Source organism: Vipera berus (genome assembly GCF_964194415.1).
Source record: "Vipera berus genome assembly, chromosome: 1".
In the NCBI taxonomy this organism is placed as follows: domain Eukaryota; kingdom Metazoa; phylum Chordata; class Lepidosauria; order Squamata; family Viperidae; genus Vipera; species Vipera berus.
The window spans coordinates 203,280,204-203,305,398 of NC_138202.1; the positions used below are offsets into that span (position 1 = coordinate 203,280,204).

The 25,195-nt window shown below is 42.3% G+C and overlaps 1 protein-coding gene across 2 annotated transcripts; it reads right to left on the reverse strand.

Annotated features, from left to right (window-relative positions):
• Window positions 1-207: 207 nt before the first annotated feature.
• On the reverse strand, window positions 208-21,084 carry ANKEF1 (ankyrin repeat and EF-hand domain containing 1). 2 transcript variants are annotated; one of them, XM_081322051.1, is made up of 10 exons: window positions 20,005-21,084; window positions 14,799-15,185; window positions 14,453-14,652; window positions 13,403-13,552; window positions 11,436-11,559; window positions 8,799-9,624; window positions 5,285-5,511; window positions 3,366-3,604; window positions 2,094-2,237; window positions 208-473 (listed from the first exon to the last, which is right to left on the reverse strand). In XM_081322051.1, the coding sequence occupies exons 2-10, from the start codon at window positions 15,142-15,144 to the stop codon at window positions 312-314; spliced, it is 2,418 nt and encodes an 805-aa protein (XP_081178177.1). In that variant the 5' UTR covers window positions 15,145-15,185; window positions 20,005-21,084; the 3' UTR covers window positions 208-311. The 2 variants fall into 2 exon arrangements, with proteins under 2 accessions (XP_081178177.1, XP_081178178.1); XM_081322052.1 differs by lacking the exons at window positions 14,453-14,652; window positions 20,005-21,084 and having other exon boundaries at window positions 14,799-15,009.
• Window positions 21,085-25,195: the final 4,111 nt, after the last annotated feature.

Here is a 25,195-nt window from a genome sequence, read left to right on the forward strand (position 1 = left end):
GAATGGGATGAATTAAGATCTGATTGAACAAGAGAGACCAATTAGTTATTTATTGGGGCTAATATGCAACCCCATCCCAACAGGATTCAGTGCAACATATTACAGGAAAAGATGAATTATTTTCCAATTTTTAGGCACAAAAACTTCTCTGTTTTAAGATACCCTGTGCTGAAACTAAGGAAGAAGAAAATAAAACTTTCACCATAATTAGAAAAAAGAAACATGATTTAAGCCTCTCAAAAGCATTTTTCTTGAGAGGGAGGTCCCCTCCCATTCACTTTTTTTACATCCATGCAGAAATCACATCCTGATCAATGCAAAGCAGCACTCTGTTGCAGTGTACGGACTTTCTCCATAAAATTCTTCTTGAATGGCATCATGAAATCATCAAAGTCCACTTCATAAGTGAAACGCTGCCGACGTAATTCCCTCTTTTTGAGAAGGTCTTTTGTGGTTGCTTCAGGACTCCAGGTCTTGAAAAAGAAAAGCAGTTCTTAATCAACATGCAGCATGATATATTAAGGAATTATATTGATCTGCTCTGAAAATAAGAGAATGTCCTAGAACGACTGTCTGGAATTCTTAGTCTATTGGCATCAAACCTATCTTCAAGAATATGATTGATGAGCATCTATTCAGCAAGTGTGTCTCATTAACCAATTCCCTAGCAGGCAGTTTATAATATTGGCAGCATATTATCAATCAACACTAATGAATAATGGTGTATAAGTTATTGCTACTTCTTTATATTCAGTATACTCAAAGTAATAGCAATAGCACTTAGGCTTACTATATATACCGATTCATAGTGCTTTACAGCCCCCTCTAAGTGGTTTACAGAGCATATTGCCCCCCAACAATCTGGGTCCTCATTTTACCAACCTCGGAAGGATGGAAGGCTGAGTCAACCTTGTGCCAGTGAGAATCACTGGCAGTCAGCAGAATTAGCCTGCAATACTGCATTCTACCTACTGCACCACCATGGCACAAGAAATATATTCAACTACAGACGAACTTTATGAATACTTGGGAGAAAGTATTTTCTTGATAAATGGAAGTCTTTTATCACATTTGGTATAGCCATCATGGGCCATATCAAATTTATTTAAGGTCAAGATTTGGTTTGATAATAATTATCTGACTATCCTTTGATCTAGAATAACTTTTCCCAACAAGTCCCCTTAGGGAAAACCAACTATTCTGATTATCAGAAGTGTTCCAATAGAACTGGATAGGTTACCCACAGAGGGGAAGAAGTGGGTTAACAAAATGTAAAAATGGTGGCCACAACTACGCAAATGGAACCCCGTCTCCTTTTTACATGTGTTTCATGGGTATCATACATGAAAGGAGCAAGAACTTTGATTGTCTGGTATATCTACCATATTTATTTTTTGACACACACAACCTTCTACCATGAATGCCTCAAGATCTGGACAGCACTAGGAAATTGTAGTATTATTCCTGAGATTATAATTTGCAGGCAGCATGCTTTTATTATCCCAATAAAATGACAGTAGAATTTTAGGATTTTGAACCACCTGAGTTGGAACGAATGAGAAATATAAACTGAATAGGACACAAGAAATACAGTGATCTGAATTAGTAAATACGAGCACCCACCAGGAACATATTCTACAAAAGTAGGAGCTCAGTGAAAATGCAAGTAGTCCTCAATTTAGGATGACAATTGAGCCCCAAATTTGTTGATAAGTGAGACATTTGTTAAGCGAGTTTTGCCCCATTTTACGACCTTTCTAGCCACAGTTGTTAAGCAAATCATTGTAGCTGTTAAGTTGGTAACACGGTTGTTAAGTGAATCTGGCTTCCCCATTGACTTTGCTTGTCAAAAAGGTCGCAAAAAATGGTCACATGACCCCAGGACACTGCATCCATCATAAATCTGAACCAATTGCCAAGCATCCAAAGTTTGATCACATCACCATGGGGATACTGCAACGGTCGTTAAGTGTGAAAAATGGTCATAAGTCACTTTTTTCAGTGCCATTGTAACTTTGAATGGTCACTAAACAAACTGCTGTAAATCGAGGACTACCCACGTAACTCTAATCCTATTTTACAGTGGTACTTACTCTCTGTGGTGTGAAAGTGATATTAAGTTTCTTTGTTGCTCCTCTGGTTATCAGGGAATTCAGATGAACTACATTATCCTTGAGGGATTCCTTCTCTTCTTCAAAGAGTGATTGCTCAACAATAGAATCAAGGGGTTGTAGCATCTGAAATGCACAATGCAAATTATATTGGGATTTTCAAGGCTTCATGATGCTAAACCTCTTATTTTTTGCAATAAAAAGTTACAAGGTGAAAGGCTAGCAGCTTAAATGGTTGGTACTTGAGACGGGTGCTTTGATTTAAGCATTGCCTCTTCTTTAATTATCGGGAAAAGGGAATAGAAGACCTGTTGCATTCCAAAGATGCCAGGAATCCCCAGATAAGGTAAAGGTAAAGGTTCCCCCGCACATGCGTGCTAGTCGTTTCCGACTCTAGGGGCCGGTGCTCATCTCCGTTTCAAAGCCGAAGAGCCAGCGCTTGTCCGAGGACGTCTCCGTGGTCATGTGGCCGGCATGACTAGACGCCAAAGGCGCACGGAACGCTGTTACCTTCCCACCGTAGTGGTCCCTATTTTTCTACTTGCATTTTTTTTTACGTGCTTTCGAACTGCTAGGTTGGCAGAAGCTGGGACGAGTAACAGGTGCTCACTCTGTTACGCGGCACTCGGGATTCGACCCGCCAAACTGCCGACCTTCTGATCGACAAGCTCAGCGTCCTAACCCACTGAGACCTGGGGGGAAAAAACAACCTCCCCACTCCCTACTTGAAACTCTTGAGAACAGTTGACAGACTTCTGGATGGACCAATGGCATTACTATGAATGAAGCAGCTTCCTATGACCCTCTTCCTTATTGTTTTTTTTCCTACTGATAAGGACACCTCCCTTGTCATGCTATTCTTCAAAAACACTGTAACAAAACCCAAAGCATTTACTTTATTGGCATGTAATCTATTTAAGCTTCCATGGGGCAGGGTTTCTGGATTCCCCTGCCCTGATTTCAAGCAGTGTCACTTGCTGAATTCAGCACACAGAGATCCTTTCCTGGGGTGGTTGTGGGGACTCAAGCAGAGAAGAATGGACAGAAATTCTATTGTGGTCCTTCCGTGATTCAGAAGGATTGATTCAATGAGCATCATGGGGGGGAGGGGGTTGTTTCTGGTGCACCCCAAAGGAAATCCCGTGACCGTACTAAAGACAGGAGTTCCCCTCCAGACAATTTCTGATTTTTCAAACATTGTGAAAAAAGCAAATCTATGAATGGATTCAAGTCAAAGAGTCTTGGTTATCATACCTCCTCTTTCACCGACTCCGTTGAGTGTTCTTCAGACTTTGGCTTGGGAGCAGCTGCAGCCTGGGCTGATGGAGCTGGAGTAGGAGTAGGAGAAGGAGCTTTAGGCTTGCCCCCTTTTTTCCCTTTCTTTTTATCTCCTTTGACTTCTGTGGATTGTGGCAAGCGGTCTAAGGTATCTTGAATGAAGTGGATCAGTCGGTTGTCTGCATAGGCCCTGGCAATTTCCAGCGAGTTTTGTCCTATTAAATAAAACTTATGGTAAATGCTGGAATATTCCCAGCTTCTCTGTATGTAGAACTGAACAAACATTGTCCCTCTGGCTTAGGCTTGCTAGAACTACCTCCACTTTGGTCTTCTACCATCACACCATGACCTTCTCAACTCTGTTGAAAGTAACTCACCCTTCTGATGACTTGGAGTGGAATCTTTTCCTCAAATTCCTATACTGGTTTCTTGTCCATCTACAACCCAGCATCATTTCTTCCCTCTTATGTTCAAATCTTCCATAGCTTTTATCTCACTGCTAAAGAATCTTGGCACATCCCTTCCCGTGAGATTCGGTCCTTCAGCTTCACTAACCTTAGCTTTCCTAAAGATGCCACACTTACTTATATGACTCTGCTACTCCTTCTTCTTTGTTGCCCCTTATGCCTGAAGCTCCCTTCCAAAGACCTCCACCAGATCACTTGAAAGCCTTTTATTTTGCCAAGAAGACTTTGATGCAGCCCCTATCACCTGATCCCCCTTTTGAAACAAAAGACTTCTTATTCTTCAAAATGCAATTTTATTAACATCTGGAGGAGAAAAAAGTTGACCGCTATAACACATTTCCTGAACTTCACAGCTTCTGTACTTTCACAAGATAGCGCTGGCTTTTCAATAAATATGCTTTGATTTCGTATGGATGCTGCACTAAGAAATCAGATCTGATTTCTGATAAGGTTCTCCTTGGCCACATCACTGTTTCATTTTCTTTGTATCAGAGGCACAAGAAGCACTAATTCTTGAACTTGAATTATTTAAATTACACGTTGTTCATTGATGGTACAGTATTTAATGTTAATTAAATTAAATTTTCCATAAAATTCCCTCCACTACATTAAAAATTATACTATGCAGGCAACTTGGGAAGGCTATGATTTGGGGGGGGGGAGGGAGGAGACCACATCTGTCCCTGTGGCCTCAGCTGGCCACAGGGCTATGCTCTAAAGAGAGTCTGTGAAGTTCAATGCTAAAGCAAGCAAAAAGATTAATAACTAATTAAAACGAGAGCTGGTGCAGTGTGGTGGTGAAGTTGCTGGACTAGAAGCAGAGAGAAACACAAGTGCCTGTCCTCTCTCAGGCATGAAAGCCTGCTGGTGGCTTTGTGCAAGTCATTCCCTCTAAGCCCTGATCAGTGTCATGCATTGCGACAAGCTGGCTGAAAAATAAAAAAACCCATTGCACCATGCATTGATGGCTGCCCTCTAAGAACTGCTGTGAGTGCAGTGCAAAACCAGCAAACGTTACAACCAAGCAAGACAGATGCTAGGAATAAAACTACAAGGTAGCTGGTAAAAATCAGCTGGACAGAAGAAAAAAAAAAGAATAAAGCAAAAAAAGTCAACCCATCTATTTATTTTGTTAACCGATACTTTGAAAACCAATTAACTTCATAAAAAAGATAGCGATGTTATTTAATAAGAAAAAAAACGCCACCCTTCCTTTCTATAGCTGTCTGTTCATCACCACCTCTTAGCCCAGGGGGTCTTCAAACCTGGCCCTATTGTGACTTGTGGACTTCAACCCCCAGAATTCCTCAGCCAGGCACGCTGGCTGAGGAATTCTGGGAGTTGAAGTCCACAAGTCACAAAAGGGCCAGGTTTGAAGACCCCTGTCTTAGCCAAATAGCACATTGAGTAACAATGCAAAACTTTTACCTTTTCGGTTTGTCATTTGAGCCTTAGCACCACTGTTGATTAAATACTGCACGGTGTCCAAGCGGCTGCTCTCGATACCTCTCATCAATGGGGTTCCATCATTGATCGAAATGGCATCTATTGTGGCACCAGCTTTCACAAGGAGTTCAGCAATGTCTTGCTGCCCTGCGTGGCATGCATGATGGAGAGGAGTCCACATGAAATTGTCTGTGGTATTCACACTCGCCCTGCACATAAGAGAAAATAAGGACTCTGTAAGGCACATTCACACTTTTCTAGCCGGTTCTTTGCATTCTTCAACTGATCCTAGGCAAAGGAGTCTAGCATTAATGGACTGCAGAGACGGCAAATAGCAGTTCTTAACTGAATTGCTCTTCCTGGGTTGAAATAATGCCAAATCTCTAATCTCTCAGCATCCGAACTAAATTAACTGAGAAATGGAGAGGGGTTGTTTTCATTCCTTTTGTGAAACAATGAATCATTCGGTGAAAGCAACTGGCAGTCTGATTAAAAGGACAAAAGTAATGGCACCAAAGTGAAAGAAATGTATTGTTGTATAAACTGCAATTAACCGCATTACAGTACAGCACAAACGCTGTGGATTTCAGCTTACTTTAGTCAATGAAGTTCTACCAAACTAAATAGCCTTAGGTAGGATCTTAAAGAGGTGTAAGCCATATCTAGGGCTGCATGCAAAGCTTGAACCCGAATTGGCTCACCTCTTATGTTTGATATTTGCTCAGCCTCTTGTTCTCCCCAGACTTTCTGTCATGTCTGAAAGGTAGCTGTATTCACAGCTCTCTGCGCACTCCATTGCCCTAATAAGGCTGGATCTAAGATTACAGGTAAAATTGTACTTAAATATTCAAGCAAATATTGAATATTTAATACACTCCTGTTTGGACCTGCCCGCTCAGTCTGAAAAGACTGAAGAGCAAAAGGCAAGATGCTCTTTCAAAAGGCAACTGGACTTTGATTTGTCCCTTGAAGATGCTTTCACTTCTCATCCAAGAAGCCTTTTCAGTTCTGACTGAATGGAGGAGAATGGAAGGATTTATATTCCTTGCTTTTCTAGCCCAGGGATAGGCAACCTTGGCTGTTTTATGACTCGTGGACTTCAACTCCCAGAATTCCTGAGCCAGCCATGCTGAAGGAAAGGGAGAGATTTCCAAGCTGAGCCATGCTGGCTCAGGAATTCTGGGAGTTGAAGTCCACGAGTCATAAAAGAGGCAAGGTTGCCCACCCCGTGTTCTAGCCAGTGTCTTTTATTCTTCTGCTAATAACCAGACGACTGCATGGAATATAAACCCTTCCTGCATGGAATATAAACCCTTCCATTCCACTATTCAATCAGAACTGAAGAAGCTTCTTGGATGAAAAGCGAAATGTCTTCAGGGGGAAAAAGGAAGTCCAGTTGGAACAAAGGGCAAGATAAGCACATTGAAAAGCCACTGAGGGCAGGACCAATTAACATTGTTCCAGCCTCTTCCTGAATTCAAACCCTCACACCTACAGACGGAAACGTAACCAGGACTGAAAAATTGAGGCCTTTAGTTATTTCTGGAACCAGAAACAGGTTTTGAGGATGAGTTGATTGCTGGACTCATCCTTTGTTACTTATTAATACAATTACTCTTTAAAACTTATTCATCACCATATTTTCTTCTTTCTGCCAAATCCTAGATCTTATTTATTTTGCCACACTATTTTAATTCACTTTCAGGGAACAGGAGAACTACTGATCTGGAGGCCATAAACACCACTGAGGAGTTTGACTTTTTCCACTAGGAACATTTCTCCATAGTTTCCATCACTACAAAGAGATGCTTGCAGAAAAAAGAGCAATTACAGACATGACAATAAATAAATAAATGCAACAGGCTACTTTGAGGGGCACAAATTCAGATCACTTCCAATGTGAGCTAAATGACAAATTTTGTCAAGCACCAATAAGAAAGGCAAGCATGTTCAACAAAATATCACAGCTTAACCAGATGCCATGCCTGCTTCTACAGAACTCTACCCACTTATCTTGGTTTTACATTCTTGGTTTGCTTCCACGACAGTTATGGCCACTGACTAGGATAGGCTTGCAATTCAATAAGGAACCCAACAAGCTTCAAAATATGCTCTGTCCAACATTGAATCCACAATGCCCTGGTCATCACATGGTCATCACATCACCCTACAAACCTACTGTGAGAAGTTTTATTTCCAGATATATTTTATTCTTTATACTGTTTCCATCTTCCCTTAAAATAGTAACAGAATCCACAATGGTCTGAGAATCAGTGTCTCCCCTAGATAATTGACAGTCAAGCTGAAACTAAGTTAATCAGCTAAAATTAGTAAATTTCCTCAGCCCTCCCAAATAAGTTGCCCAGGTCTAATCCAGATATCAAAGGATGAGGTCTGCAAACACAGAGTTACAGTAATTAAATTAAGGTCTCCCAGAAGAACTGCACATTCACAAGAATGAACATACCTGCACACAAACACACCTCAAGTGCCACCCTAGAATTAGCACCCCCGACAAGCTCCCCCTATATTACAATCTTCTGCTGTACTCCATTTCTCTGCAGCCTGCCCCAAAGGCAAACTGTTTTGCTTTTAGGAATAAATACTACTTATTTCCTCACCTATATCCCACGCATTTTATTTATTTATTTTATTTTAATTCCATTTATATCCCGCCCTTCTCCGAAGACTCAGGGCGGCTTACAAGCTTAGCAGTAGCCTTCATTCTATGTATATGCCTGCTTATTAGGGCTTTCACACACACACCCAAATGGCATTATTACAAAGTCAGCTTAATTGCCCCCAACAATCTGGGTCCTCATTTTACCTACCTCGGAAGGATGGAAGGCTGAGTCAACCTTGAGCCTGGTGGGATGCGAACCTGCACTAATTGCAGGCAGCTGGTGGCAATTTTATTTCCACATTCTCAGAGTTGCTAATATTCTATTTCAATCTCTTTGCCTACCTAAACATACATAATAAGCATATATATATATATACCAATACATGTGTCCCTGTGTGTGTATATCAAGAGATAATATAAAATTCACAGACCTTTTGAAAAAGATAAATTTATAAAAAAAATTTAGACCAACAACAGTAAAAGTGAATTAACATATAAACACACATTGAAAATTATCAAAAAGGTGACTATTGCCAATATTTGTAAAGGTTTATCTTCAGATCTACAAATTAGATACAATATTCTTGTGTTCCCTGCCCACAAAGTTCAACAGTTAAATGCTATTATCTCATTATACAATTAGTTTAGTGCAGGCATGTCAAACTGCCGGCCCACAGGCTGGATGCATCACACCAAAACCGCACCCACCCCATTGCCGGCAATGGGGGGAAAGTCATGATACGTTGTACGACGTCACGTGACATCGCGAGTTTGACATGCCTAGTTTAGTGTCACCAATGCTAAGATTGGTATAAATGTAACTTTTCTATTCTTGGATTCCTGGCAAGCCACTAAAAAAAAAAGCTAACTCACCCCTTTTCGAGAAGGAACTGCACTGCTTCCATGTTGCCACTTGCACAGGCAGCCATCAATGGAGTCTTATAGAAATGGTCTCTGATATCTACTGGCACCCCGGCCTCAAATGCTTTTTTGATAGAGGAAAGGTCCCCTTCTTTGGCAAGGTAATTGATGTTGGCAAAGTTCTTTGGTGGGTCTTCAATATACCACCAGGAATCATCCTGCAATGGATGTTCGGGAGGGTGATCCCGATTGAACCGCGTGCAGTCAGTTACATTTTGGTAAGTTTCAATCATGTATTCTGGGGGTCCCCCGTCTGTTCGACGAGGCCGAGAGCTCTCTGGAATGACGCAGATTGGCATCGGCATGGCAAATTTTCCTTTTGCGCCTTTTGCTTTCTTGGGCTTCTTCTTCTTGGGACCATAACTTCCAAGGAGGAAGGCCTTCTGCAGGTATCGGCTGCCCTTCAGAAATTCTTCAATGTTAACTCCCGCTGCACGTGTTTTCTCATGAGCCTGAGCTATTGTTTGTAACTGCTCTGGCTCAATAAACGGATACCTTTCCTCAATAATGGATATAAAATCTTCCTTGGTCACAGTCCCGTCCCCTCGATCGTACGCCTCAAACGTTTCCCGAAGGCTCGCCTGATTTTCTCCAGACCAATCGTGCAACCTGATAGCCCAGGGTGGATTGGGGTCCTTAACTCCGGGTTTGGGTTTGGAAAACTTGGCAAACCGCCGCTCAATTTTGCGTATCTCCTTCGCAGCTGCTTTGAAGCCCCCTTCTTTAGCGACCTGTCTTGGAACCTTCTTCTCTAAGTTTCTCCAAGTGGGATCAGAACCTACAAATTCAGAAGAAATACATTGAAAACAAGTTGTGGCAGGAGATCAGGAATAGTGTGAATCGGCAGTTCTCTACCTGTGGTCGCAGACCCCTGGGAGGGGCGCTGTGTCATCACAGGGGATCCACAAAGGCTTGAAGAAATGTTATGATTTAAATCTTGAGTTAGGTTTTGGTGGGACGTGGCCATAAAAGGCAGTTAAAGGGGGTCCATGATGAAGAAAAGTTTGAGAGCCACTGGGGTGAATGACTCTTGAAACATAGAGTTGTAGCTGGCAAAATTCTGTACTGGCTGTCTATTGCTTCCTGGTGAAATTATTAAGGTAGAATGTTGCAGACACAATATCATCATGACTGTATGTTATATGGAACCCACATCATGATGGTGCAGGATCCTGGCTTACATGAAAGTTGTAGGTCACAAAAGCTTTCCTTCTGCATGTATCATTAGACTAACATCATCAGGAAATCAGGTAGTAACCTTAAGCACTCACTGGTAAACCTTCTTGGCAAAATATAATTTGAACAGAACTAATGTGTTGGCTCCAAACCAAGTCTAAATTAGCTTGTTGGGATGTGTGTGCGTGTGTGTGTGTGTGTGTGTGTGTGTGTGTGTGTGTGAGAGAGAGAGAGAGAGAGAGAGAGAGAGAGAGAGAGAGAGAGAGGGAGGGAGGGAGGGAGGGAGGGAGGGAGGGAGGGAGAGAGAGAGAGAGAGAGAGAGAGAGAGAGAGAGAGAGAGAGAGAGAGAGAGAGAGAGAGAGAGAGAGATGTATGTTTATGTACCCATATATTTATTTGCTAGGTTTATAGCTGGCCTTTTCACTTGCATTTTCAAGGAAGATTTCAAAAATACAAAATATAAAACATGTTAAAAATCAATAAACAAAAAATACCTTCACAGAGAGATGCTCTAAACACTGAAGAGTGAGGCTGACCACACCTATCTAAAGGAAAGCAATATAAACCTGAGACCCATACAGAAGAAGGACCTAAGTTTCTGAAAATGTCAGGGCTCCAAAGGGTTGCTTCTCTACTCTGAGTAACCAGGCAGGTTCAGCTAGGAAGAGGCAGTCTATTGGATAGTCAGGTCCCGAGCATTTGGTAATTTAAAGATGAATTGACATCCAGTAGAGATCTTTCAACGGACACATTAATTGATACCTTGTACCAGTTAGTTTATCTGCTGCATTTGGTACCAACCACAGATTGTTGGTTCAAGCTGAACTGAATACCAAATTCAGCCCCACAGCCTGGGCAAGAACAAACATCAACTGGGATAGTCCATGGTCTTTATGGAACCCATGAAATTGCAAGCCACTCTTGGCTGGGCAACCTCAGCAAGAACACTAAAGTGCTAGAAGACAAGAAGTCTTGGTAGTCCATTAGTACAGGAAGACAAACTGCTGTGTGACCGTTGATTGCATTCTTACAGTATTTTGGCCATAGTAACACAGCACCAAACTTTTAGAAGAAGCTTTTGGTCAATGAGATGGAATATCCATGGGCTGTGGTTATACTGTGTCCCTGCTCTCCCGACTTAATCTACTTCGTGACAGAGTAGCCTAGTTGATAGAGTTTGGCCATATAAACACATGCTTGGTTTGTACTTTCATTCAGGGATTTAACCTTGGATAATATTTTATCAGCAATAGACATGGAATTGAGTTCCCATCTTCGCTGACTAGATCACAGTTGGAAAGGAAGAAAGGCCAACCAATGGTTTGGCATAAGTGACAATGGGTTCAAAGATTAGACATCTGAAACTCTACATTTACTGTAGACGCTCTTCATTCTCCAACATTTATAATTTACCTCTTTGACCAATAAACTTGCAGCACTCTGCAAAACCTCCAGCAGCAGCATAATGAAGAGGTGTATTTCCATTCATGGCTATAAGGCCCACGTCTCCATTGTAAGCAGAAATAATCTTCAGTATCTGGGGAAGCAAGCCCATGCTATTAAATGCAAGAAAAAAAAATCCCACAAAAGTGTGGACACTAATAACTTCAATCAAACTGAGTTTATTTTGAACTGCAGCAAAACACAGATGACTACTACTGTCACTATAAATTTTGATGTATGCCGATTGGTGTACATTCAAAGTGACAATAAAGTTATCATCATCATATAACATGGAATAAGAGTGATTGGGAGAGGTGACTGTGTATTGGCATGCAGGCAACATGGTAATCCTTTTCCAGCAGGAGAGGGTTTTTTTAAAATGTTTTTAAACTTTTGTGGGTAAAACTGGATTGTCACACTTTTTCCGCTTTTATATAAGAGGGTGAGTTTGATCTTCTGGACTCTGGGGGATGTAAAAAAGAAACACAGATGGGGTATGAGAGACCTACCTTACTTGCCTTAAGAGAAGTTCTTCATTAAATGGATATTTGTATTGTGTGTGTGTGTGTGTGCTGAGAGAAACAAAGGCACTGATTTCCAAAGCTCTTATTCTTACTCCAATCAAACACACAAGCTTTGATTTCTTTGAATAGCTTTGAATTAAAATGATCCCATCATTTAGAACTTAAAACTCTCATCAGTTAAATCCCAGGAGAACTTCGCCTGCCAGACATCTAATTTCCAATAAGTCACTGCAATGAATATGAACTCGGTCTCCGCAAATCGGCTTTCTTCTTACTTACTTTTGGAGCTTTGCAGAGTTAAAGGTGCTGCCCAAAACTTTTGTGCAGTCCTAGAGCCAATGGAAATTGCAAAGCTCTAGCAACCAGTGCAACTGAACTTGCTGGATGTAAATCAGCCGGGGTGCTATTTCTCTTAACACAAATTTAGGAGGCGGGGAAGGGCAGGGCTTTTTTTTTGTCACAGAATGCTCAGAACGGAGTTCCGGCACCTTTTTTGGATGGAACCTTGTAGGGTAGGCAAGGCGGGTTGTATGACATGTGTGAGTTCCGGCACCTTTTTCTTTTACAAAAAAAGCACTGGGGAAGGGTAAAATAGCAGCAATAGGGAATGCTAAGTCCCAAACTGATATAAAGATATAAAGTGGGCTCCTCCCCATACCTCATAACTGTTCCACTTCAAGTCAAAAGTAACTGATCTAAGCATACTTAAAACAGGCAGACAAACAAGTGAGTTTTTCCTGGGGGATTCATTTGGGACAAATCCCTGGCATAGCAACCTCGAATCTTAATGAAGAGAATCCTCAGACTGGAGGCTTCTGAATAAAGCAGTAGGAAATATTTAAACAAATACACATCTCAGCAAAGACTGTGGAGGAGAAATCAACTTAACAGGATGGCAGAAGGGCAAACACAACCACAAGCAGTAATTCTCCATCAAGTTTTTTCCTTCCTCCCATCAAGTGTGATCGCCTAGTGATGAAAACGTGTCGGTTCTGCTACCAGGAGCAGGAAAAAAAAACCTAACAAATGGTAGCAAAACTCATTCCTTCAGCAGCAGCACCCATTGATGTAAGTGGGTCAACCTAAGGTCTTAAAAGTGTTGTGTATTTCTGTAATCACATTATGGAGAGAGTGGGGGAAATTCACTTCAGAGCCGCTGTTTTTGAGAGCAACCTAGCTACATGCAATTTTCTCCAGGTCAAATCTTTTTACCCATCTCTGGGCCTATAATCATTTTCACATTTCCCGCTCTGTTCTATGACCTGCTTTTAGGACAGCCTCCCCATATTACCAACCCATAGAAAAGCCAAGTATTCCAGAATTCCCTTTCTAGTGACAGCTGATTATTAGTAATGAACCAAGAGAGATCCTTGGTTGGGTACCTTTGCTTCTGACAGCATCAAGAAAGAATACCTCAAAAAACCCTCCTTTGGCAGCAAAATGGGCAGCATGGTGTCGCTCGTTGTCAAAAACATTAACATTCCCACCTCTCTCCAGGATACCCCGGACCACCTCTAAAACCCCTTCTCTTGCTGCTTCCATCAGGGCAGTGCGGCCCGTTGCCTGCAAATCAGAGAGACATGATTATAGATTTTTCCGAATTTCAAAGGAGACAGAAAAGCAGGCAAGCTTCTATTGATAAAAACCATTTGCCAAGATTCGGAATTGCCAAAGAGAAAGAGTCGGCTCGTTTTCTCCTCTTACCTGTAAAAAGAGGCTACATTTTGACCTGGATCAATTGCTATCCAGCTACAAACTAGGATGCTAGCAGGAAGTATATCATGCCTCTAGGGACTTTCTTTCCCTTAGGTATTTAACTGTTTCTCCACTGGTTAAGTTCAGGAGGCCAAGCTGCAACCCATATATTCTATGACATTTTTCCAAAGCAAAATGGCCCTTATCTTTATTACAGCCCTCTCTTTGATGTATTTGTTTCCCAAATGCTGAGAAATTGATTCTGCTTTACACCTGGGAACATTATAAACAGGAATGCTTACATTACATGTTTGCCCTGTAAAATGGTAGCAGTCCTGAATTCTACCAACTGCATTTTCAACAAAATGATTCTGAATGTTTTACAATTTCATCCCAAGCACTCCACCTAGTATGTAGAATACCAAGGACAGCATTAAGAGTCTTGGATGATATAGTATAATTAGGGCATGATTTACACCTGCACACAAGTACAAACAAGAGCACTTCTTGCCTTGTTTTCTCAGGTACACTGCTGTGTCTTAGGAAGCATATGGTGGATGAGCTATTGCCCTCCATGTGGGAAAACAGGGGCTGAGTTTTATAAGATAGAGCCTTGCTCCTTTTAAAAGAAGTTGCATTGTGTTTTTTTAAAGAAATCTAGCCTCCGATTAATGAGTTTCTCTTTCAGTCAGTCCAGCTGACTGAACAAAACCGCTTTATGCCGGAAGTGTCCAATGTACCCGCTTAAAACATTAAGAATGCTCTTACTGGGTTTGTTGCATTGGGGTCTGCTCCTCTTTCCAAAAATGTCATACATATCTCTTTGATCTCGTGGGCTTGCTCACAGGCTTCTACGAAAACTGGCTTCCCCTCAAAAGTACAGTTGTTAACATCCGCTCCAAATTCGAGGACCATCTGAACACAGCGGAAGTGCCGTTTGGTGGGCAGAATGCAATAAAATAGCACTCCTGGAAAGAGCACATAGCACTATGGCTTAAAAGGCAAACGCCCACCATGCTAAACACAACTACCGACCACTAAGGGAATTGAAGCATTCAGCCTGATCTTCCTGAAAATCCACCCGCCAAACAAAAGGAGGTGGGATGCGCCTTACCTTTTCCTTCTGCATCCACTATTGTCATGTCTGCCTCAGCCTGGACAAGCACATCCAAGGCCAAGTCATGGCCAAGTTCCGCCGCTTTCATCGCGGGAGTGCGCCCCATTCGGTCTTGGACATCGGGGTGAGCACCAAGCTCCAAAAGAAAGTTGCACATGTCAATGTCGTTGGCCACACAAGCCACGTGAAGGGCACTGTCTCCATTTTCTGGCTCAGTAAAATTGATGAGTTCAGGGTATCCAAGCTTGGTTAGCTTTTCAATCTGTTTCTTGTCCTTCTGGCGGACACACTGAATAACTTTATAGATCTGGAGGTTTTCAAGCCTCTTGTCAGCCAAAGACATTTTCAATAGCCCAAGGAAAACTCTCCTGTTAAAGAAGGATCCTGAGGAAAGAAAGAAAGAGAGAGGGAGGGAGGGAGGGAGGGAGGGAGGGAAGGAAGGAAGGAAGGAAGGAAGGAAGGAAGGAAGGAAGGAAGGAAGGAAGGAAGGAAGGAAGGAAGGAAGGAAGGGGGAATCAGTTCACTCTAAGCTCTTCAAGATTCACCTTTATCATCCCAACCCTTTTGATGGGGAATTTCTATTCTGTAAATTCAGAATGGAGTATGGGTTGTGCAGGGCTTGGATTCAAAGAAAAAAAGTGCTTTGAAGTGTGCTGGACTGCTCAGTCTACAACCCTTTAAAGCAGCTGCATCTTTTCCCAAGATGACAAAATTGCCTTACAGAATTGTAGTTTTTTCCCAATAAAACATACATTTTACTTTAAGGAGTTGCCGATAGATGTTACTTGTGCACCTGTGGACATTCTGAAGCATCTTTTTTCTTCTGAACCTGGAGCACTACTCAGCCCCCAATTAATCAAGAAAGGTTCAAGAAATGGGTTTACATCCTTATCCAGATATTCTCCTGGCATCTCCTTCCCTCCTGTGGCACACAAGGATGCAACAAAAGAAGAGTTAGATTAAGGTAAATCAGTTCCCTTTTTGTTAGCTTTTAGATCCTCCAGTTCTGGTGCCAGCAAAGATCAAAGGCATCAAGCCACTGCCAGGGCATCGCTGGAGCACTGTGGGGTTGCTAGGTTCTCATTGGATTCATCAATTAAAGAAGAGTGAGAGATCATTGCTTTCATTGCTAGAAAGAGAAAGCTTTGCCCAGCGTTTAGTCCTACATCTAGAGCAGGGGTGTCAAACTCAATTTCATTGAGGGCCGCATCAGCATTGCGGTTGCCCTCAGGGGGCCAGGTGGGTATGGCCAGGGTGGGCGTGGCCTACTGGGTGGGCGTGGCTAGAGTGCGTATGGCCTACTGGGTGGGCATGGCCAGCTCTACATCGTTCGCATCATGGGTGCCTATGGGGGCCTGGGCAGGAGTGGGACAGATCTGAGGGTCTCTGGCAAAAGGAGGGTCTCTGGGCCAGGGCCAAGGCAGTGGGGGCCGTTCCTTCACTGTTTCCAGGATGGCTTCGCGGGCCACATGAAACCACTTCACGGGCCGGATCTGGCCCCCGGGCCTTGTGTTTGACATGTCTGATCTAGAGCCTCGCAAAAATATAGCGATAGCAATAGCACTTAAGACACTCGGTGGGTGGCTTACAGAGGTCAGCATCTTGTCCCCAATTATCTGGATCCTCATTTTATTGACCTCAGAAGGATGGGAGGCTGAGTCAACCTTGAGTCCTCTCAGGAGAAGGCACCGTTTATATGTATGCTAAAGTCAACCTAACAAAATAAGCATAAAGCTAAAGTCAAGCAATGCTATGGATTTTTTCTAAACAAAGGGTTGCAGAGTAAGGCTTTTCAACAAATAAACACTACATGTAGAAATAAGGATGGATGTGAGAAAGGCTGTGTGGCAGTTCAGATTCTGCCTCCAAAAGATTTTTTTTTTACACCTACAAAAGCATTGATCTACCTGTCTATCCCATCTTAAAGCAGGTGTGACTTTTCCTTGTGAGGAAGCTGCTGTAGTCCTTCCTAACTTCTTGGTCAATATTTGTGTCTTTTTCTATAGATGCCATAGCTTTACAATATCTTCAGTGTGATGGCGCTCAACTATTTCTGAAACACTTCTGTCTTGTAAATTTTTCTGAAGTCTTTACAGTACTCCCAGCTCAGATTTGTCACAAGCACAAAACGCTACTTGGCATACCTTCTGGATGCTAACTATTTAAATGGTCTCACATAGATACTATGGGTTAATATATTCTCCCCTCCCATGTTGTGGAAACCATGAATCTGCATGTTAAAGCTCAAGTCTGTTAGCCAATAGCCACTACTACTGTGGCTATCACTTTTATTTTATCAAATGAAATAAAATGTGATTTAATATTAAATTATGTGATATGTATCTAAAGGGCATAAAAAGTTCAAACAATACACCTTATCCACCATAGAGCAGCAATAGATATTAACAGATGGTTTCCACTTCCAAGTTTGTTTGTTTTTTTAAGTCCAGTTCCTATTAGCATCTTCCCTTATTTTCACTGACCAATTCTCTGGCCCCTTTCCAGATGTGTATATTTTCAAACTGTAGGGTTTGTGTGGAAGAGAGTAATAACTAAGTTTTATAAAGGTCAAACCCATCAATTCCCAGACCTCCAAATCTGAGCTAATATCTTGTAGCACGTAAGAAAAATGATGGCATTTAGGTGGGCTTGTTATTGTTTTCAATCTAACACGTTCTACTCATTTTTAAAAATCAGCTTAACCATTCACATAACTTTAGTAGGAATTCAAACCAGAGAAAGACTTGGGGAGAAGCTTAAGGAAGCATGAACCTGGTTCAAATACCCAGCAAAAGTTAAACATACTCAGATTTTTTTTGAATAGACAATGATGTCTTCTAGACAACCACTTCTGAAAAAGATTCAGTTGATCCCCTAGTCCAGGGGTGTCAAATTGCCGGCCCGCGAGCCGGAGCGTCACAGAGAAACCACGCCCATCCCATTGCCGGCAATGGGAAAAAGTTCTGATACGTCGCGCGATGTCACATGACATCGCGAGTTTGATATGTCTGCCCTAGTCTTTTGTCTCCTATCTACATCAGGAAATAAATGGCCTGAGACCACTAATTAAGCTACCCTATAACAAATTAAAAGACGCTTGCTCCTTGGGAGGAAAGCCATGGCAAATCTAGACAGCACACTAAAAAGCAGAGACATCACCCTGTCAACAAAAGTGCGTATAGTCAAGGCTATGGTCTTCCCAGTTGCAATGTATGGCAGTGAAAGCTGGACCATAAGAAAGGCTGAGCGCCAAAGAATTGAGGCCTTTGAACTGTGGTGCTGGAGAAGACTCCTGCGAGTCCCTTGGACTGCAAGGCGATCAAACTGGTCAGTCCTAGAGGAGATCAACCCTGACTGCTCTTTAGAAGGGCAGATCCTGAAGCTAAAACTCAAATACTTTGGCCACCTAATGAGAAGGAAGGACTCACTGGAGAAGAGCCTAATGCTGGGAAAGATTGAGGGCAATAGAAGAAGGGGACGACAGAGAATGAGGTGGCTGGATGGAGTCACTGAAGCAGTAGGCGTGAGCCTAGATGGACTCCAGAAGATGGTAGAGGACAGGAAGGCCTGGAGGAACATTGTCCATAGGGTCGCGATGGGTCGGACACGACTTCGCAACTAACAACAACAACAACAAATAACAAGTAGGTGTGATCACATACTTCAGTGCATAGTTTTCAGTGCCTGCTGTCATGCTGCCTTCAACAGAATTTACTTCCAAACAAGTGGAATGTAGAATGCAGCTCTGGAGATTCCAAAGCCTTTTTGACATTCCACAACTTAGAACCCAGAGAAACAAAACAAAGGCATCTAAATAAAGCAGATACAAACCCGCCATTTAATCCCAAGCATGTCAACTCAACCCGCAAAATGAGCATGCTTAAAAGTCTAACATCATAAAAAAAAAGCTTTCATAAGATGGGGCAAGCATCCTAAGCAGTTTCAGGTTCACTTACGTGTTGCTGCTTGATACAGTGCAGGCCTATTCACACAACAATGCCCGGGAATGCCTGCATTTGCCCACATTTCCATCTTGTATTAGAAAACTGAGTAGGACTTTGGGAGACTTTAAAAGGATGAAGCAGGATGTGTTTTTGTGAACACAAGAGTTCACTCATAGCTGAATACAGAATAAGAGACCTTGGAGGTCTTCTAGTCCAACCCCCTTCTCAGGCAGGAAACTCTATACTCTTTCAGACAAATGTTCTCCAGTCTCTTCTTAAAAACTTCCAGTGTTGGAGCATTCACAACTTCTGAAGGCAGGTTGTTCCACTGCTTAATAGCTATCAGCTACCTGAATCCTCATTTTTTCATACAAAGGCAGTGGTGGGATTCGGCCAGTTTTCACCACTTCGGCAGAACCAGTAGCTAATTTTTTGTTGCCCAGGCCCAGAATGGACTTCCGAAAGCAGTATCCACACAGAGAACCGGTTGTTCATATATTTGAATCCCACCACTGTACAAAGGCCATATGTCAAAATCAATCCTTTACCACCAGAGGAGACTGGAGGCCACCAGCATGCACAGACATATCTAGCCTTCAGCACCCACTTGACGGTCTCCTCATCCCCACCTGGTTGGGAATGTTGAGAAGTTGTGTCTGTGGAGATTCTCAGTCATTCAGGTCATGGTTATCCCAAAAGTGTTTTTTTCAGGAGGCAACTGGACTATTTTGTTTTTGAGGACATTTCGCTTCTCATCCAAGCAGCTTCTTCAGCTCTGACTGGAATGGAAGGATTTATATTCCTTGCAGACAGGCTGGTCACTTGCATTCTTTCGGGGAGTCCTTGAGGCTATTTGGAGGGGTTTTTTTAGGATCACCTGAGTAGTGCAAAGTTGTGTGGAGCCTTCTTGGCTAGGTGATCCTGAGGACAGAAGTAAACCTCCAAGTGGCCTCAACAACTCTCAATGAATGCCAATGACCAGCTGTCTGCAAGGAGTATAAATCCTTCCATTCTCCACCATACAGTCAGAGCTGAAGAAGCTTCTTGGATGAGGAGTGAAACGTCTTCCAAGAAAAAAACAAGAAAGTCCAGTCGCCTCCTGAAAGAAGCACCTTTGGGACGTTGAGACCTTGCCCAGACACCTCTGGAGGGCGCCCTGTTGGGGAAGGTAGGATGACATCATCCAAGTTAACGGCCATTGTTGCCCCGTTTGTTTTCCTCCCGTGCATTTCGTTCAGCCTGCTCGCAAGCCAGCTTACCTGCAATTTTGCCGTTGCTCCAGAAGAGCAGGGCGGCCTGCCGTCACGCATGACTTCGTCCGAAGGCGCCGTGCCGCAGCCTGGAGAGCCGAGGCTGTTTTCCCGGCGGCGGGAACAACCGGAGCCCGTGCAACCCGGAGGATTCAGGCGAGAGGAGATTGTTAGCCAGGAGCTCCTATAGCAACAGAAGCGAGGAAGAAAGCAGCAGGCGCGCCGGCACATGCGTAACAATGGGAGCCAGATCCAGCCCTGCCGATCTCCGGGGTGCCGAGCTGAAGTCATCCCAACCTCGCGATCAGGACCGGGTGAGGGAATATGAGGCTTCCACCCGCGACTAGGAGCGGGGAGGGGCCGCGTGGGCTCAGGGCCGCGTGGGTCTTTGGACTGAGGCTCGCGATCGAAGTCTTTTGCTTCTCTCAGCCTAGGGCGGGCTGAAAAACCTCAAACTACAATTACCGGTGGGGACTACGGAATAAAATGTTCTTTCTTTCTTTCTTTCTTTCTTTCTTTCTTTCTTTCTTTCTTTCTTTCTTTCTTTCTTTCTTTCTTTCTTTCTTTCTTTCTTTCTTTCTCTTTCTTTCTTTCTCTTTTTGGTAATCCACGTCTTTCTTCGAAGGAGAACGGGATCCAAGGCATAGCTAATCCCAGCTCACCTCTCTCTCTCTCTCTCTCTCTCTCTCTCTCTCTCTCACACACACACTCACACACACACTCACACACACACACACACGAAAATAAAAAGAGGGCAACGTTTAAAAACGCGTTCCGGCGCTCCGACAAAGTGAATTGGAAACGTGTGCGAAATGCCTGCTGGATCGCTTTAATTGTTACTTGAGCGATGTAAACAGTCTATAAATTGTTGCTGTTGTTGTTGTTAGTTGCGAAGTCGTGTCCGACCCATCGCGACCCCATGGACAACGTTCCTCCAGGCCTTCCTGTCCTCTACCATCTTCTGGAGTCCATCTAAGCTCACGCCTACTGCTTCAGTGACTCCATCCAGCCACCTCATTCTCTGTCGTCCCCTTCTTCTATTGCCCTCAATCTTTCCCAGCATTAGGCTCTTCTCCAGTGAGTCCTTCCTTCTCATCAGGTGACCAAAGTATTTGAGTTTCAGCTTCAGGATCTGGCCTTCTAAAGAGCAGTCAGGGTTGATCGCCTTGCAGTCCAAGGGACTCTCAGGAGTCTTCTCCAGCACCAGTCTATAAATTAGCGCAGCCAATTAATTACATTCCAGCCTGCATAGGAGGGGATGGGAGGGGAGAGAAGGAAAGGGTCACTTTAAAAAAAAAGTACTCTGATATTAATTAAGGAGATTCAAATAACTGGGAGTTTTCCCTGCTGTAATTTGAACGCATCGTTTTGAGATTTAACTGGGTGCATATTTCAAAAAATTACAAGGAGTCTCCAGGCTGCTAATGGGGTTTTAGGATGTGATATCTGAATATCTGAATAAGTCTGCAGTTAGCTTTAGGATGGGTGACTTGGCTCCTGTGTCTTTTCTCAGAAGTTAGAACAATAGTCTATCTACAATTATCTTTCCTTTGGAGACAGAGACTTATGTCAATCTTGTCCCATGGTCTTGTGGGAAGTTCACATCCTGTAAGGCAGGGGTGTCAAACTCAATTTCATTGAGGGCGGCATCAGCATTGCAGTTGCCCTCAGGGGGCTGGGTGGGCGTGGCCTGGGTGGGCGTGGCCTACTGGGTGGGCGTGGCTAGAGTGCGTATGGCCTACTGGGTGGGGCATGGCCAGCTCTACATCGTTCGCATCAAGGGTGCCTATGGGGGCCTGGGCAGGAGTGGGACAGATCTGAGGGTCTCTGGCAGAAGGAGGGTCTCTGGGCCAGGGCCAAGGCAGTGGGGGCCGTTCCCTCACTGTTTCCAGGATGGCTTCACGGGCCACATGAAACCACTTCACGGGCCGGATCCGGCCCCCGGGCCTTGTGTTTGACATGTCTGCTTTAAGGTCTCCTGTGATACTTATCACAACAAGAGCATGTCGGACTTCTTCCCAACTATGTGTCCTCCAAAGTCGGCAAACATACCCTACAACAAGCTCACTGCAAGCCTCAATCCACGATCTTGTGTGGTGCATGTTTTTCCATAAGTCTTGCATAGCAAGGGAGGGTGGAATGGCGTGTACCTTTGGATAAAAACATCTTTAAAGAACTCAGTATCTTCTTTAAATTAAAGACGTGCTTCAGCACCTTCAGGCACTTGGTTTTATTTGCTGACCAACTTTACTGTAACTTGAGAAGAAGGATTGGCTCCCACTTTTAGTAACAAGCCATTGCTGGGTTTGTGGGGTGTTTTTGAAAGACTGGTTCGAATTACTTAATCTCTATCAAAAGATCACCCTGCAACAACAACAACAACAACAAAACCCATCTGGTAATAATTTCAATCTATTATATATTTTGTCAAATTAAGTACAATATCAGTGGAGGTCATTTTTACCCTTTATAAAGGTATCAGTTACCACTACTAGCACTTTATACAGAGCCTTGGTATATAAGTGCCTTGGATAACTCAGCATGGAAGAGTTTAGTCTCAAACCTATTTTAAAAAAAAATTGAAAAATTAACTGGAAGAGTTTTAAAGCATTTAAAAGAAGTCCCCATTACAGTTAAAGAGATGATCCATTTGACAGAGGTCTTCATTTGAAAAGCTAGAACCAGGTGAGTTCTGTTGTAGGTAGGTGACTTAAGGCAAAACTATTTATCCTCTGCGTTGTGGGAGGGGACATATCACAATCATAAGGCTGACCACAAGCTTTAGAATGACTGCAAAGGACTCACCAGTTGTATGGAGACAACTGGTTCTAGAACCTTGCTGGCTAGGCATTCCACAGATTAAAAGCCCTACAAATTTGGAGGGGACCAGGTTGACAGTTATTTTACAATGGTGTTTCTCAACCTTGACAACTTTAAGAGAGATGAATTTCAACTCCCAGAACTCTGGAAGTCCACCCCTTCTTAAAGTTGGCAGTGTTGAGAAACACTGCTGCAGAGGGAGGGTTCCTGCTTGACAAGTTTGAATTGCTATCAACAATGGAAAGACTTTTTTTTAGTGGATACTTGAATTGCTGGCTTTTTAGAAGCTCAGCCTCTCACAATCTAATCTACAAGTTTTTGATTAGCAAAAGTTCTTCCCCTTTCTCCAGTGCTGACATTTTGCCTACCAAAGGCCAGGTTTTTGGAATATTTCTGAAGAGTGAGAAGGATTGAGTCAGAACTCCAAGCTGAAAAGTCTCAAAAACAATAAAAATAAAATCCTCAGACAACAAAAAGCTACTTTCGTGTTAAAGAAAAGATGTACCCATAAAATCACTAGGAGCTGAATTCAATTTGAGGGCATCTTTATCTACATTTAGAGCATTACTGATAATGTTGGCACTGCTGTTAATTAATTGGCCAGTTCCTCAGTACTTGGCTTAAATCCAGCTTCATTTTACATTCCTTTCTCTGCTGCATTATTTTTGACTGAGATTCACTGCTTTTGCTGCTACACAATATATCGTGCATGCCCTTACTTTAGCTTTTAAAACCAGCGGAAAAACAATAGTCACCTAGACAAATACTCAGTTTCATCTTTCTTATATACAAGGTTAGTGGATTATTTATTGGCATACCATTATGGATAAACAGCCAAGTGATAGAAAAAGAAAAAAATATGGGTCAGAAAGAGAAAAGAAGCACGAACTTAAAATAAGGGCCTGTTATCTTTTTATCAGGCTGTGCACTTTGCTAAGAGACCAGGGTAAAAATCAGGCAATGCAAAAAAGAACATTGCTGAAGAAATAGAATCTTATGCCAGCTTGCTCAAAGATCTACTGGAATATCCTGCAGCTACTTAAAATCTGTGTATCTAGAGCAGAAAAGGAGAATCTCAGGATTAGAAATTCATACAACTAGGTCATTAGGGGGCCTATGAGAATTATGAAACTACACATTTGCTGTGATGCCTTGACAAAAAGTGTCTATAAATGCATTAAGCAAACAAATACGGGGCATTATATTCCTGCAGTGGGTTATATATTGGTTTTCTTTTGAACTCTATAAAAATATCTGTGGATACAAAATAAAGAGCATTTAGCTTCTTAATTGGGCTGGGTGGGTTTACTGTTATGGATCTTTGCTGAGTTACTAGAAGTTGCTTTCTAGAAGATTGGTTTCCACCTTCACTGAGAATATAATTCAGGAGACATTGATAAAAATTAGTAAGGCAAATATGATTACATTGCACTTTTAATGTTTATAAACCAGAAGATGTATCAAAAGGGGGAAATCAAAAACCTAATAGGTTTTTTTCCCTTTTTTTCCTTTTCTTTTTTTCTACTTTTGAGAATTTTAATTCTTGTTAAATTTGCTCTTTTTTCGTTAACATGAAAAGCGTGTGTGTGTGTTTGGAGACTTTAACATTAAAACACAGCTTAATTTTGAAAACTTTATTAATCAAATTTATATACTACCCATCTCACTACATAAGAGATTCTAAATAGTTTCCAGTAAAAAGACCATTTGGGATAGGTAAGATGCCATGGCAAATTTTCTATAAGTTGATTACAATAACACTTGGTTAACAGAGGGTTTTGAAATTTTAACCTTGTTTTTCTATTATTATTAGCGTTCTTCCTATTAACTATTTTGTCATTAATAGATAGAAGACAGGTCAATAATTTGCAAATAGATTTACTAGTTTAAAATGGGGGGGAGTTATCACAAGGGGTGGCAACCAATATTGTAGTAAAGTATTAATCAGTATTCAATAATTGAAGACCAGCAACAGTTTTTCTATTAATACACATTTATGTGTATGTGTATTTTTCAATGCACTTTTTAAATGTCTTGATTGATTGTGTGAGGGTTTTTTGTTTGTTTCCTTTTATAAAATGAAATAAAATAAAAAATAGAAAAAAGACCATAACAAACATACAAAAATATACAAAGTTAAAAGACAGGGAGAGTGCCCTCAAGGCACCAGCCACACCCAGGGTGTGTACCAGTCTTGGATCAGCCAGAAACATTGATAAACTGTTGCTGGCATTCAAATGGTGCTTCAGATGTTTTGGAATTGCATTCCAGGCGCCTATTACAGTTGGTATTATATTTATTATTATGGTTCATCACACAGTCAGCTAGACATTTAGCTGGGATTTGGCATTTTTAGCCACTTCTCAAATCTTTTCCAAGG

Excerpts from the sequence above, each read along its gene's own strand:
- ANKEF1 (XM_081322051.1), bottom strand. The coding sequence starts at position 15,144 with ATGTCTTTGGCTGACAAGAGGCTTGAAAACCTCCAGATCTATAAAGTT. Across the intron at positions 3,605-5,284 it reads TCAAATGACAAACCGAAAAG|GACAAAACTCGCTGGAAATT; the intron begins GTAAAAGTTTTG and ends TTTATTTAATAG. Across the intron at positions 2,238-3,365 it reads CGGAGTCGGTGAAAGAGGAG|ATGCTACAACCCCTTGATTC; the intron begins GTATGATAACCA and ends TGTGCATTTCAG.